Genomic DNA, 15,532 nt, shown 5'->3' on the forward strand with positions numbered 1-15,532 from the left:
TAACTTTAATTTGATTGGTCGATTAAATTTTAATTTCAATTTGATTGGTTGATGGGATTTCAATTTAATTTGATTGGTCGATTGGATTTTAATTTTAATTCGTTAGTCGATTGACTTTTAATTTTAATTTGATTTGTCGATTGAATATTTTGTTTTGAAGTTAAAATTTTTTATTTTTGTTGTTTAATTTGTTTTACTTTGGTTGTTTAATTAAGGTTAAAATTTTCAATTTCTTTTTCGTCTTTTCATGTGAAATTTTTTTAGATTTCGATGTACGTAAATCCATTGATGATTTATTTTCGATCACGTTTTCCTAAGAGTCAAAGTCTCTATGTCAAAGTCAAACATTGAGGGTCGTTTCGATCATTTTGTTTTCGCTAATTTGGGTCATGTTAAACTTGAAATCATATTCTGAATGCAATGAAGGTACTTTCAAGATTTTTCGGAGGGCCGAGATTCATGAGGGGTATTTTAGTCATTTTGTTGATTGTTACAAATTTTACGAATTTTGGCGTGAGGTTTATTTTAGTTCTAACGTGATTATTTGTCCCTAAGTTATCGAAATGTATAGCAAATCTAAACATACGTACTTACTAAATTAGGTATGAAGTGTGGCGATCCTAAGCGTGTGTAAAGTTCTATGTTGAGTCATAACAAGTCAAGGAGATGGAGGACTAGAAACGAGAAAAATTAGGGATAGTACTCACAAGCCTTCGACTTCTTTACACTCATCATTAAGAATCCACAACAACCGGATGACGAATTATCGAATTAGGAAGATGCAAAAATGGGATGTCTACACTAGTGTAGAAGGCTAATAAGAAAATATTCTAAATGTCCTCATCTTGAGGCATTAAGCAAAAAATTCTTAGTTTTTCTCTATAAAAATAGGCATCTTCAAACTAATCAACTTGTAGGGTGAATTATTTATAACTATTCATCTTCATCGCCAATCCATGGTCTTCATTCTCTTAAAAAATGCATTGATTGTTGTACCCAAAATCTTATGTTGTCCATGAGGTTTGAAGGTTGAAGAATATATAGAATCTTAAGGTTAATATGATTGGTTTTGGAGAGAAAAATCAAGAGTTTTAAGTTAGAGGTTGAATGTGAGGGCATTTAAGTTATTTTCTATTTTTGTCTTTTAGAGAAGACCAAGGCCAATAGGGGTTTGTCTAAATCAACTTTGTTTTTACAAGCCATAACCACTCAAGAAAAAAAAAAAAAAAACTTAAAAACAGATCGCCAGGAAAATGGACATGTGAGAGAGAACTTTAAAAAAACATAACTTCGAACACTTTTTGATAAAAATTATATTATTTTCAAATGTATGACATACTCCTTGACTTTGAGTAACACATGAAAATTCTTGAATTTTTTTTCTACGGTCTTCAACCTATTGAGATTTTTTTTTTTTTTTTTATTGACACCATGGACCTATTCAATCCATGATATCTTCCACCTCTTGGGAGAAACCTCTCCCCAAACCCCATCTTATTCTTGAGTTTGAAGGAGATAGAATTTTTAAATTTAAGACGAAAATAAAATAAATTTACCTTAAAATTTGAAGATAAGAAAATTTTGGAGACAAAAATCAAGAGTTTTCTTCCTAGAAAGGTTGAAGATGAGGGAATCTCAATTATTTTATGTTAGTCTCTCATGATATACAAAAGTCAAGCGTATATCATTAGTATGGAAACAAATAAATATCTCTAATTTTCACTAAAACTTGAAGGGTTATTCTAAAATAAATTCATTAGTTTGAATCTAGGTAGCACCAAGTTCTCGAACTCACTAAAAATAGACTTATTGATAAAAAATAAAAAATAAAAATTATATGACTAGAGCCTCCTTTTAAAAAGGGAGAGATCTCGAGTTCAAGCCCCCTTGTTAGCTACCTATAGGGATTTATCCTGATTTATGTGGTATGTGTGACTTGTGGGATATTGCATGTACTTAGGGGGATTTGGGCAATATATGGTGCTCCAAGAGGCCAATTGACTTTCTTTCTTGCTAGTTGGGCCCATGATTAGCATTCATTTTTGTTTACCCCTACGAACATGATTCATTTTTGAGCGGCAAATCACAAAATCAAATTCGAACTGAGTGAACTAACGAATCAGGTAACATAAGTCGGGTTTACGGGCGAATACCATTGTCATCAGAAAAGGAAAATTCATTAATTCAATGGAGTAATATATGCTTTAAAAGTAGAGAGATTTATCCCGTGGACCCAACTGTAGCATTTTTATTAAAAAAAAACTCCCATGGAGTTCTGACATCTCCAAGGGAACCTTACTTTATGAACTTTGTCGTCCAGCAAACCTCACTTTATGAAATTTGTTACCGAGCAAATCCAAGAGTGGGATCCTCGTCATAAAATTCAAATTTATGGGGTTAATATATTATTCAACATATGACGGAGTGGATTCTAATCGAATGAATTTGTAGCATCCAAAAGCATGATCCGAGCAAGTGAGGTTATAAAAGACAAAATTCTAAGAATTTAAAAAAAAAATTGAATTTTTTTTTTTTTTCAGAGTTGAATTTTAATTTTAATTTGGGAATTCAGTGACCATCTATTTTCAACACCTACTATCAAGCTAAAAAAACGTCTTTGTTTTTCAAAATTTTCTATTGAATCTGATTTTTTTCTATGAAATCTACAAGTATACGTTTGTTAGATTACTAATTTGATAATCCATGTGTGCTCAACGACTCTTAGTAAGATTTGAAATCTTACGAACTTAGTCATGGTAGCACGATTCATAAAGTAAGGTTTGTCCGAGTAACAGACTTGATAGAGTCGGGGAGTTTTTGTAATAAAATTGCAACATAGCCCCAGTGAATCTCTCTTAAAAAAAATAATTAGCTTCATTTATGACGTTATTATCCAATTTAATGGTGTGTAATCCTTATATCATAAATTCATAAATGTCGGTGTAGTTATAGCTTAAATGGTGTGGTAATATCAGAACCCTTTATTTATAGAAGAAGAGGCACATGGTTTCATGTGCAGGCCTTCAGGCTTCAGGTCTCCTTTCTTTGTGTATTTGCCCCAATTAAATTTCAACCTTTCCAAATGCCAAGTCTCTTTCTTCTAAAACCTGTCATTAATAAGGAGAGCATCTCAAACTCAAAGCCTCTATCAATCTTCTACTCTCTTCACCTGTTTTAAGCAGAAAAAAACAGAGATTTTCTCTGGCATTCTTTCTCCTTCTCACTCTCTCTCTCTCTTCACTACATCTTAGATTTCTTCACCTCAATCCATTGAACCCATTTCTTGAATCTGCTAAGTATATAGTTCAAACCAGTTGTCTTACTTAATACATAGGTTGGAGGGGTTCATACTTCATATATAGAGATCAAAAGAGAAAAACCCAAGGAATCGAAAGAAGTTGAGATGGTGAGAAAATCCATTTCAAGGTCTTCTCGATCTTAATTGAGATATGGGTGGGTTTGAATTCTTGATTTGGTTGTGAATCGTTGAAGGAATCTGTCAAAGATGCGGAGACGAACGGGACGTCCGGTTCGAAGGAGGTTTTCTTATTGGATCTGGGGACTTCTGGGATTGTTCTCTGTTGCAGCTTTAGCTCTGTTTGTCGTCCATCATAATCATCATGACCAGATTGAGCAGCCTGTACTGGTAATTTAGTTGCAATTTCATTTGGTTTTGTTTTGGTTTGATTTGTAATGGTTTTGTGGAATTGGAATTGTTTCTAATTTGATAAATCTGAGTAATATTGCATGAAATCCCATCAATTATTTGGAATTAGGGCAGTTAAAATATCTGTATAAATAATCTGATTTGAGTTTATAGGAATTTCTATTCCTATTTTATTGGCGACTGCTTAATTGCCCATTTTTATATCTATGATTGGATTTGTATGATGAATGATATGGAACTGGAAAGGTGATTGATTTGATGTATTTGGAGCTACATATTTTATATTTTTAGTGTATCTAATGCAGTCATAGAGCCCAAAAATTTGAACAACTGATCTGATTTGAACTGATGCATGACTTTGTCGAAGTTTATTTTGACCATCCACAATCTCTGTTTGATGCGTTCTTAACTCTTAAGCTCTTCAAGTTTTTAGATTTTGTTCCCTTGTGACATTGGTTACATCAGTCTTAGAGGCAAATGAATCAAGTAAGACTGCTTTATTGGAGATCTTGAACGGTAGGTGGAAGACTTATCTTCACCTTACTGTAGATAAGTTTGAAAGGATTGTGTTTAGTGCAGATATTATGATGTTGATTTTGGAGCCATGTATATGTCCTAAGCTCATGAGTTCCACATTGAGAAGCAAAGGTCTCAAATAATTACCATTTATTTCCCTTCCAACCTGGAGACTTGACTCTTGGAGAGAGGGACCCCTAAGCACACACAAGTACCTCAATTGACTGTGAGAATCCCCACAAAGAATAAATAATTGTTAACAAACAGAAAGTGGGTGATAAATAGATCAGCCCCTGCCCCTCTCAGGAAAAATCTTTCAATCATACTCCTTTTGGTATCTCCTGATCAACTTACTGAAAGCCTCCACCAATATAATGGGACCAAGGGAGAGATGGTCCCCATTTTTTTTTTATAACTAAAATTTTATTGAAAAGAGGACAAGGTTCCATGAGAGGAAAAATATAGCGAGCAAAAGAAACAAGAAAACAGAAAGAAACAACAAAAACACAGACAAACCTCAAAAGGGAATCACCCACTACAAATCAACTCCACCCTAAACAAAAAGTCTTCGAACCAGAACCGCCTAAACTCCTGAAATTGCTTACACTAGTAAAGCAACAAATCCACAATGCTAAAAATGATTTCTTGAAGAGACAGCTCATTCCCTTCAAAGATTCACCAATTTTTTTCTTTTTCCCAACAAATAGTTGGGGAATAAAGTTCCAAAGGTTTCTCTTCCTCCCAATAAAGGTTGCGGACCTCCAACAATCAAGTAACAAACAGATTGAGGTAGGGGCACACTAAGAAAAGTTGAACAAAGAAAGGAAAGGAAATGGGACAAAACCTAACAAGCCACCCCATAATGAAGGAGAAGGTAGTTAACAGACTCCCCATTGGACTTGCAAAGAGGACAAAACTCCACGAGGACCACACCCCTTGCTCTAAGATGATCATGGGTTAAAAGCTTATCCAAGGCTACTAGTCACAAGAAAAAAAAATCTTTGAAGGAAAAAAAAAGGCCAAACCGCAGCAACAAGAAAAGGAATGCCCTAACAACTGCCAATGTGGGAAAAGAAAGATTTCACACTGAAGCTTCCGTTGGAGTTACCAACCCATATCTAGGAATTCTTCGCAAGAAAGGAGGGAGAGTCGGGAGAAGACAACAGGCTAAGCTAGGATGAAACCATTGGAATCTCCCAGTCGTTAAAGTTTCTTTTGAAGCCGAGGTCCCAAGATACTTCTTGACCCATTTGCAACAGAAAGGAAGAGACAAACATCATTTTCTCCGTGGACATGACATAGAGACTAGGAAAGCTAACTTGGAGAGGAGAATCACCACACCACTAGTCTTCCCAAAATTGTACCTTCTCACTCCCACCTTGAACCTAATAAACTTCTCAAACAGAGGGGCTACTTTCTGAATGTCTTTCCACACTCCACACCCATAGGGCTTATTACTCACCACTATACTCCAACCCGTAGGCTCCTATCTATACTTAGCCTTTATAATCTTTCTCCAAAGTCCATCCTTTTCCACCCCAAACCTCCGCAAACACTTCCCTAGAAGAGCCTGATTTTTCTGCCTTAACCTTCTGATTCCAAGCCCCCCAACCTTTTTTGGGTGACAAACAAATTTCCAATTAACTAGATGAAATTTCCAATTCCCACCCTATCATTCCAAAGGGACTTTCTAATCTGTCTTTCAATTTGATCTTCAATTTTTCTAGGCATTCTGAACAAAGACAATAAATGAATTGGAATATGGGCGAGAGTACTTTCGATCAGAGTTAGCTTCTCTCCTTTGGAGAGGTGTCTTGCTTTCCAGGAACTCAATTGTCTTTTGACTCTTTCTAGGACTTGATCCCAGCTTCTAATAGACCTATAAGTAGCTCCAAGAAGGAGGCCAAGGTAAGAAGACGGCAAAACACCCTCCTGACATCCCAAAAAATATGCCCAGGCTTGAATATCAGGAACCTGACCAACTCTGGAAATCCTACTCTTCCCCAAGTTGACCGGAAAACCAGAGACAACCTTGAACCAACTCAGAAGACTAGTAAAGAGACACTCCTGATCAGGAGATGCATCAAGAAACACCAAGGTATCCTATGCATATTGGAGATGAGAAATTTTTGGGTCGTTCTCGTCCACACCAAAACCCTTCAACTTTCCCAAACTTTTGGCCCTCAAGAACATTCTCTTTAGAGCTTTTGCCACCAGGTTAAACAAGAACGGGGATAGAAAGTCTCCTTTGTGAAGATCTCTAGAACTCTTGAAGAAATCCATAACATTCCTGTTAACCAATATTGAGGAGGCAGACGAGATACACTTTTGAATCCAACATATTCATTTCTCCCCTAAACCCATACGATGCAGAAGGTACAACAAAAATTTCCAATTAACATGATAATGTGCCTTCTCAATATCCACGTTGCACACAAGACCTGGGCGACCTTCTTTGAGTTTTGAATCAATACATTCTTTTGCAATTAGAACCCTATCCAAAGTTTGTCGTCCTTTGATGAAAGCTCCTTGCTCTTGCCCAAAGTTATGTTGAATCAAAACCATTTACTCCATTTAGACCCAAAGCTGATCCTTCCCATCATGAAATCTAAGAATCCTAAGTTTACATGGTCGTAAGCTTTCTCTAAATTAATCTTACGAACAACCCTTGGAACCTTAGATCTAGCTCTAAAATTAATACACTCCTTACCAATTAGCAATTGATTAGGAATTTACCTCTTATGTGTGACAACATTATTGGTGGAAGAGATTAAGAGATCGTGAACTCATCACTATTCTAAGCCTTGAAGCAAGAATCTTATATCACATTTTATCTGCTTTTCTTTCAACCAAAAGGCTTCTATAAATTCACTTCTGTTTGAATTTTGAAGCACTAATGCAATAATTTCGACATTGATTATTTGGTGTTATTTTCTAGGAAGTTCTTTTTTGGGATCTAGAAGTTTTGCCAAAAGGTAAGGGCATATGCTGAAAAATAGCTTCTTTGAACTTTTTGGTCATTCACTTAAACCCTAAAAGCATTTTCAGCATATTTTAGTCATTAATTTGAAAATTATAGACATTTTCATAAAAAAATATTATTTTCATCTCATCTAAATTTCCCACAAAAACCATAGGCTAAAAGCGGGTCTAGGACACTTCCACTTCTCTTTTGTTGCTTCTGACTTTTGCGGGATGTTGGAAGCCGAGTGTCCACCAAAGGACAATTTGAATCCCAAAAGTTCTTTTTGGGGAAAGAAGCTAAAATCATCCCCAAATGTTGTTCCAAAACCGACCTTAACAATCATTTTGTGTATAGTTAACTACAATCAAACTAATAGGCATATAGTCTTTTCCTTGACGCCCTCCTTAGGAGTCAAGGTGACGAAGGTATTATTTCAAGTGAAATCAAGATAAGCTTACTACTATCTTTGTTACTCCGCTTATAATGAACAAATGTTGATGAATCGGAAACTTGACTAGTGTATAACAATGGTTTTTGTGGTGTTGTTGAGTTGGTATCTTCTAATGAGGTTGTTCTTAATCTCTTATATCCTTGACACCCTCCTTAGGAGTCCAGGTGAAGAAGGTACTGTTTCAAGTGAAATCAAGATAAGCTTACGATTATCTTTGTTAGTCCGCCTATAATGAATAAATGTTCATGAATCGAAAACTTTTCGAGTGTATAACAATGGTTTTTGTGGTGTTGTTGAGTTGGTAGCTTCTAATGTGGTTGTTCTTCTCCCTCCATATTGCCCAAAATTTCCAATAGGAGTAAAAGTCCATAGAATCCTCATAAAATGAATCATTAGCATTTTAGGCTTTTTGTTTAATGGGGCCTTCGGCGAGTTAAAGTGTTTTTTTCTTTGATGACTTCATATTCAGGTGGGATCTCATGTGTTCAAGCAACATTAAGATACTTTATGTATTCTCTTTGCTGGTTGCTTTGTTATTTTTCTTTGAAATTTTTGTATATTGCTCTATTATAGGTATGCGCATCGACCTCGTTTTCTTTCATTCTAATAATACCTTTTTCTTCATAAAATAATCCTTTAGGTAGAATAGGTTTTGGTCATGTGGTGAAGTTAAATTATTCCTATTGACTCTAGCTCCCACCTAGTCTAGAGTCCCATAATGGAAGAGACCCGTTTTCCTCCTTTGGACCAGTTATTTATAGATTGGTGTAGCTGACCAAGTATCGGAGGATATCTTCTTCATTTGACGTTCTTCTTGTAGAGCTTCCATTGTCAAGATTGTAGCTTGATCCATCTGCAAATCAAACATCTAGGTCGCTTTTGTATGCGACAGGTGCGGCTTTGACAGCAGCCTGTAGTCCTCTTTTGTTGGCTGCTCCTTCGGCGTGATCACTATGCTAACCTGATGTGATGCAGACATCCTCATGAGGCTCATCCTTGTTTCATTTGGTGTCCCTTAGGGGTGTGCAATCTTGATCCTAGTCATGTGGGCCCTTTGACAGTTTTCCTAGAAGGTGTCTTCAGTTTGAAGGCGCCATTCAAAGACTCAATTAATTTTATTTGATGAAAGCTACCAGTGGACAAGGAAGTTAAAAAAAATTTGAAACCCTTTGCCAAGTGATATCCATGCTTTTACAAATTTGGTTACCAGATCTCCAAATCAGTCCATGATACAAGAAATCAAAGATGGTGCATATGTGAAAAACATGCCCAAGTTTTAACTTAGGAGTGGTATTTCAACAGTCAAATAACCATCAATTGGAACAAACACCACTATACTTGCTTGGGCCAAGTTAAAAAAAAAATTGAAACCCTCTGCCAAGTGATATCCATGCTTATCTCCAAATCATTCCATGATACAAGAAATCAAAGATGGTGCATACGTGAAAAACATGCCCAAGTTTTAACTTAGGAGTGGTATTTCAACAGTCAAATAACCATCAATTGGAACAAACACCACTATACTTGTTAGGGCCAAAAACCATAAAAAATGGTGTGTATGCTCTTATGAATGGTGATTAGACACCTATTCCATGTAGGCACATGTATATATACACCAAAGCTCATCTCAATGTTTTAAATGGAGTTGTTTGGGATGCTCCAAGATCGATAACCCTGGCCAAACATATCACAATTATTATGATAGGTGGGTTACTGATAAATAAAAAAAATGATAGGTGGGTTAAGGTGTGAAATTGGATGTTGGAAAGTTTTACAGTAAGATGAATCCAGGAATATTATAAAATCGGATTTTAGGTTTGGATTAGTCAAGATTTGAACCCACAACCTCTTCTAGGAAAGGAGGCACATGAATCATCTTTCCTTTGATAGTTCTTCATCTTCTTTTTTGTGTGTGTGTCTGTGTGTATGTCCAATACCTGAAATATTGGAAGTCCAATTTACTCAACCCAAACTGAGATGCCCATGCTTAATTTGGTGGAATAGGCAACCAGGCGTATTACTCCGCATCAATTTTTGGTATCATATCATAGCAAAATCTGGAAGCTTCCTGACCATATAACAATGGTTTTGGTGGTGTTGTTGAGTTGGCAGATTCTATTAAGGAAATGATTGATGAATTTTTCATATTGCAATCCACTATTTAGAATATGAAAAAAGTACTATATACATATGGAAGATTTAGGCATATTCTGATTTTTTTGGAAATTGTTCATGTTTTTCCTCAGTGTATTAGGAATTTCTTTTTGAATCCAATTTACGATTTTATGATCCTATTCTATTCTGGCATCATTGGTCTCCCTACAACTAAATTTTTTATCACCTATGCTTCTTTATCTTTCTCTACCTAACCCATCCATAAAATGCTAAAAAACCTTAGTCTTTCAACCCCTTCCAGGTGACAGAAATTGCCCCATATCATTTGTCCGTTCATCCCTAACTTGCTCAAAACCTTTCCACCATAAACCCCAATTCTACTCCCTATTTCCCATCCCATCATCATAGCCTCTCCAAAGGATTTGGGGTCAGCTAAAAGAATCTTGTTCCTCGATTCCACTTTGTCCAAAGGCACGTCTTTGTCATTGAAAATATGTTCATATCCGCTTTCACTTCTCAATCCATGTTCTTTTGGGTCTTCTCAAAACCTACAACTTGAATATTCCTTTGGACTCTCTGTTAGGCCCAAGCCATCATCAAAGCCTTATCCCAAGGATTTGGAGTTGGTTAAATGAATCTTGTTCCTCCATTCCACTTTGTCCAAAGCCACATGTCTATCATTGAAAATGTGTTCATCTCCACTTCCACTATCTCAATACATGTTCTTTTGGATCTTTTCAAAATCTATAACTTGATATTTCTTCTAATTGGGCTGTAATCGACCTTTGTTATACATGCCCGATTGACTTTCTCTTATTTTATTGCCTATTGAAGCTACTTGTACATTTTCTCGAATGCATTCATTTATAATTTTATGTTTTCTAGTCTTTTCACTCATCCATTGCAACATCCTCATCTCTACTACACTCAATTTATTACTATGATGCTTCATGACTACCCAACATTCAGCTCCTTAAAGCATAGCTAGTCTTATAAATTTACATCTTAATTTGATTTGTACGAGTCTGTCACATAGTCCTCTAGAAATGCATCTCCACTTCACATTCAATTCTGATTATGTGGGCAGTATCTTCCTCAATCTCTCCATCCTTACATATAATAGACCCGAGATAACAAAAATGGCCACTTCAGAGTATTTATAGACCCTTTTTTCTTTGCATTATTCCTCTTCCGTGTCAGTATCAAATTTCAATCCACATACATGTTCTTGGTTCTACTTATCCTATAGCCCTTGGACTCGAAACAACTCCATATGTTACTCCTTCAGTCTCATCAACTAATACTGCATCATCCACAAATAACATATAACATACATCAAGGTACATATTCTTGTAAATAAGTAATTACTTCATCTATAAGTAGGGCAAACAAATACGAACAGAAACTCGATCACTGCTTCCACATTCAAACCCTTAAAAGACCCCAAGTCCTTGTTCAAACCTTACATTGGCCCAAGTTTTCTACTGGTGGTGTTTCCTAAAATTTTATTGCCTTGGGACATTTGAGTGTGAACTTAGCTAGGTAAGGGTTCTAGTTAGACATTTTTTGTTGAAGGTGAAAGAGGAGAGAAATAGGGTTTTAATTGATGGCTGGTGGTTGGTGTGATGAAGTAATAGGATCATCTCTATTAGGCCATTCCACAGTTGTACTATGCTATGTAGTCGGTTAGGAAATGAAAAGGGTAAAATTGATTTTTTTTTCTTCCGTTTAGGCTGCCTCATAATGAACATGGAGATGTAAAGTTCTTAATTTTCTTCTACACAGTTCCAATTGGGACCAGAGGACTTTTAGGAGGTAAATTTTTGTTTTTATAGCTGCTGCTAGATGCATTTTAATTGTAGTAGGTGGTTCACTCAGGTTATAAATGAGTTAATGAGCATATGGAGATCTGAATGCCTCCCTACTCAGATTAGTGTCTTGATGGTTTGGTTTAAATACATATTACTGGTAAACTTTATGGTGAATGTGTTGACTAGAGGAAGTCTGTGCTTCATGTAATCACAAGCCTCTTCATACTGGCACTCTGGTCAATCTGTTAACTAGAGAGGATCTCTTTTCTGTATGGAATCACAAGTCTCTGTTGCTTTTCTATCCATCATTCGCTCTTTTGGTAGCTAAGTTGGATTAACCTGCGACTGTAAAATGAAAACCTTTTAACTGTGACCTCAATGGTCTTGTTGTTTGTGTTTTATCTTCTTGTTCTTTTTTTTTTTTTCTTTTCTGATCTTTCAATGTCAGCTTGGCATTTTTGGTGTTGAATTTTGTGACCATACCTTATCGACCAGAGCTGGTATTGTGGGTCGTATTTTGTTTTAGGTACACAGAGATATCCAGAATATGGCATGAAACATGAAGTGCCAACTTAGCTAAGTGGTAAGATGTGTGGAGAATAAGTAAAAGTTGGGGTGCCAATAGAAGCTCTCTTTTTTTTTTTTTTGCAAGATTTCTATTTTTTGGGTTTGAGATTTTACATAAGCCTAATCATAATTATAAGCAAGTACTTCAATAGTTTGAATGAGCGTTATAATGTTGAGATACTAATTTGAGGCAAACCTTTGTAATGTTTGAATGGTGTGTTTTAATCTTTAATTGGGATGTGATAAATAATTTAAGAAATTAGGGTGTGATACGTAAAAGTTGGGGTGCGAATAGCAGCTCTCTAATAGTTGCTTAATAAATCTTTTTTTAATATTTTGCTGCCGCGTAATAAAGGAAAAGTGCTTCAACTCCCTTGAAAGGCCGTAACGAAGTCGTATGCTGCCTCTGTAACAATAATATTCCTTCCTCTAATATGTACATTTCAGAACACACAACTAGATACCTTTTAGGTCAGTTATATATGTGTGTACCTCAGAAAAACGCCTACATGAACCAACCAAAAAACCCACCTGACTGGTGAGTGAGGCATAGCAGCCAGTTGGTTCTGAATGGATTGCATGAAAGAAACAATCGACTTGGAATTAAGGAGACGGAAGTCAAGTGGAAGTGCATACGAATCATGCATAGAAGAGAACTAGGGTGGTGTGAGAGGTCAGAGATATGTAGACCAGCTACATGTTAAAGTAAAGAACAGAAACAATATATGTTACCAACAACATAATGCTGAAGAGAAGGATAAATACTTTTCTTTTTTAATCCTTCTAATAAAACATCAATTAATCTCTTATTTTTTCTTTAAAAATTAAATTGCACGGTTCTTTGGGCTTTACATTTTCTTTTTCTTTTTTTGTATTATTGCTATTTTCATAGTGATGTGTTTTAATGTGATAAACATTTCAATACCACCTTCTTTATTTTCTAGTCAAACTTATGTGGAGATCTTTATTTGCTCCCATTCCCAGGACAAGAGCGCGAGGACCAGACGTATTCACCATGAGGGTTCGAATTTTACAGAAGAAACATCAAGTGTGACATCATTGGCCAGGCAATTAGGTGACCAAATGACACTGGCCAAGGCCTATGTGATTATTGCAAAAGAGCACAATAACCTTCAGCTCGCATGGGAGCTCAGCTCGAAAATCAGGAGTTGCCAGCTCTTGCTCTCAAAAGCTGCCATGAGAGGAAAACCCATCACACTAGAGGAAGCACAGCCCTTAGTTAAAGGCCTAACATTGTTGATCTACAAAGCACTAGATGCCCATTATGATATTGCGACCACAATCATGACGATGAAGTCACACATCCAAGCTCTCGAAGAGCGTGCAAATGTCGCAACAGTGCAGAGTACAGCTTTTGGACAATTGGCTTCTGAGGCACTACCCAAGAGCCTTCACTGCCTTAACATCAAGCTCACAGCTGATTGGCTTAAAAATCCTATCTTACGTGAGGTTGCAAACGAGAAGAGGAACTCCCCTCGACTTGTGGACAACAATCTTTACCACTTCTGCATATTCTCGGATAATGTATTGGCGACCTCGGCTGTTGTGAACTCTACTATCTCTAATGCCGACCACCCGAAGCAACTTGTCTTCCACATCGTCACAGATGGAATCAGTTATGGAGCTATGCAGGCATGGTTTATTGGATACGACTTCAAAGGTTCAACTATTGAGGTCCAGAATTTAGAAGAATTCTCTTGGTTGAATGCCACCTACTCTCCTGTGATGAAACGGCTCCTCAACCCAGAGACCCGGGCTTACTATTTTGGGGTGTCTCAAGATCCAAAAGTCGAAGTGAAATTTCGGAACCCAAAGTACCTATCTTTGCTAAACCATTTGCGGTTTTACATCCCGGAAATATACCCATTGTTGGAGAAGGTAGTCTTTCTAGATGACGATGTTGTTGTTCAGAAGGATCTAACCCCTCTATTCTCATTGGATTTGCATGGAAGCGTGAATGGAGCGGTGGAAACTTGTCTCGAGTCATTCCATCGTTACTACAAATACTTAAATTTTTCTAACCCAATCATCAGCTCAAAATTTGACCCGCAGGCATGTGGATGGGCATTCGGGATGAATGTCTTTGATCTGATTGCTTGGAAGAAAGCTAATGTGACTGCACGATATCATTACTGGCAGGAACAAAACGGTGATCGGACACTCTGGAAGCTCGGGACCCTTCCGCCTGGCCTTCTGACATTTTATGGGTTGACCGAGCCACTCGATCGGAGATGGCACGTGTTAGGGTTGGGGTATGACTTGAACATTGACAATCGTCTCATTGAAAGTGCCGCTGTTGTTCACTTTAATGGGAACATGAAGCCATGGCTAAAGTTGGCTATCAGCAGATATAAACCTCTATGGGAAAGGTATGTAAATCAGACACACCCATACATGCAAGATTGTGTCTCAAGTTGAGAATGAATGCTCTTTGGATTATATTGATGCAATCTTTCATTAGGTTTTGAATGCCCGATTGATATCACATTCAGAGGCAAAACAGTGGATTTTTTTTTTCATTTTAATTTATTTTGAGAGGGGAAAAATCTCAAACATCAGAAAGCAAAAGAATCTAGGTCTTAGGGTGGGGGGATTCATTTTTATCTGATGGGGAGGGTGTAGGATTCTTTGTTATATAGCAAATTTTGTAATAATATATCTGTTATGTTGGATTACAATGTATTTGATTCCAAAAATTGGTGTAATTCAACTACTGCACCTTTGTGTTGGTTTTTTTTTAATAGGTTAAGTGAATTTTATTAAGGGTATGTTTGATTGCATGGAAAGTCACTTTCCATGGAATTTGAAATCCATGGAAAATTAGTCGTGGAAAATAGGTAGGGTTGGAAAATCAAATTCCATTGTTTGATTTCACTTGGATAAAATCATGAAAAAAATATGAGAAAAAAAAAAAAAGAGGAGAATGAGGAAGAAGATGAGAGGAGAGGGAGAGGAAGAAGAAGATGACGAGGAAGAGGGAGGGGGAAGGATGTGGCGACGGTGGAGGCCGCGACAATGACGATGGCGACAGTGGAGGAGACGACGATGGAGGTAAGTGAGGAAGATGGGGGGAGAACGTGGTGGTAGTGGTGGTGGCGGAGGAGGTTAGAGATGGAGAAGGAGAAGAAGAAAAAGAAGAAAAGAGAGAGAGAAGGTAGTCGGAGATGGAACCGACGGGGGACGGCGATGGTGATGATGGCGATGACGATGACGACGACGGCGATGTTAACGTAATAGTGGTGGTGGTATGGAAGAATTGATGATGGAAAATATGGATGGATTTCATTTTCCCACCCATATGAGTGGGAAAGTGAAATTCATGATTTAGTGGATTTTTTAAATGGGGTGGAAAATGAATTTCCATTTCCATGTGCAATCAAACACTTGAAAATATCATTTTCCTTGGAAATTGATTTTTC

General features: G+C 36.9%; 1 protein-coding gene across 1 annotated transcript; it reads left to right on the plus strand.

Moving 5' to 3' along the window:
• Nucleotides 1–3,004: 3,004 nt before the first annotated feature.
• Nucleotides 3,005–14,837, plus strand: GAUT11 (galacturonosyltransferase 11). Its single transcript, XM_086442685.1, has 2 exons — nucleotides 3,005–3,646; nucleotides 13,077–14,837. Exons 1-2 carry the CDS (start codon nucleotides 3,506–3,508, stop codon nucleotides 14,529–14,531), a joined length of 1,596 nt encoding a protein of 531 aa, XP_086298811.1. The 5' UTR covers nucleotides 3,005–3,505; the 3' UTR covers nucleotides 14,532–14,837.
• Nucleotides 14,838–15,532: the final 695 nt, after the last annotated feature.

This window comes from Akebia trifoliata, chromosome 5 (assembly GCF_017979445.1).
Source record: "Akebia trifoliata isolate Shusen 1 chromosome 5, ASM1797944v1, whole genome shotgun sequence".
NCBI lineage: Eukaryota > Viridiplantae > Streptophyta > Magnoliopsida > Ranunculales > Lardizabalaceae > Akebia > Akebia trifoliata.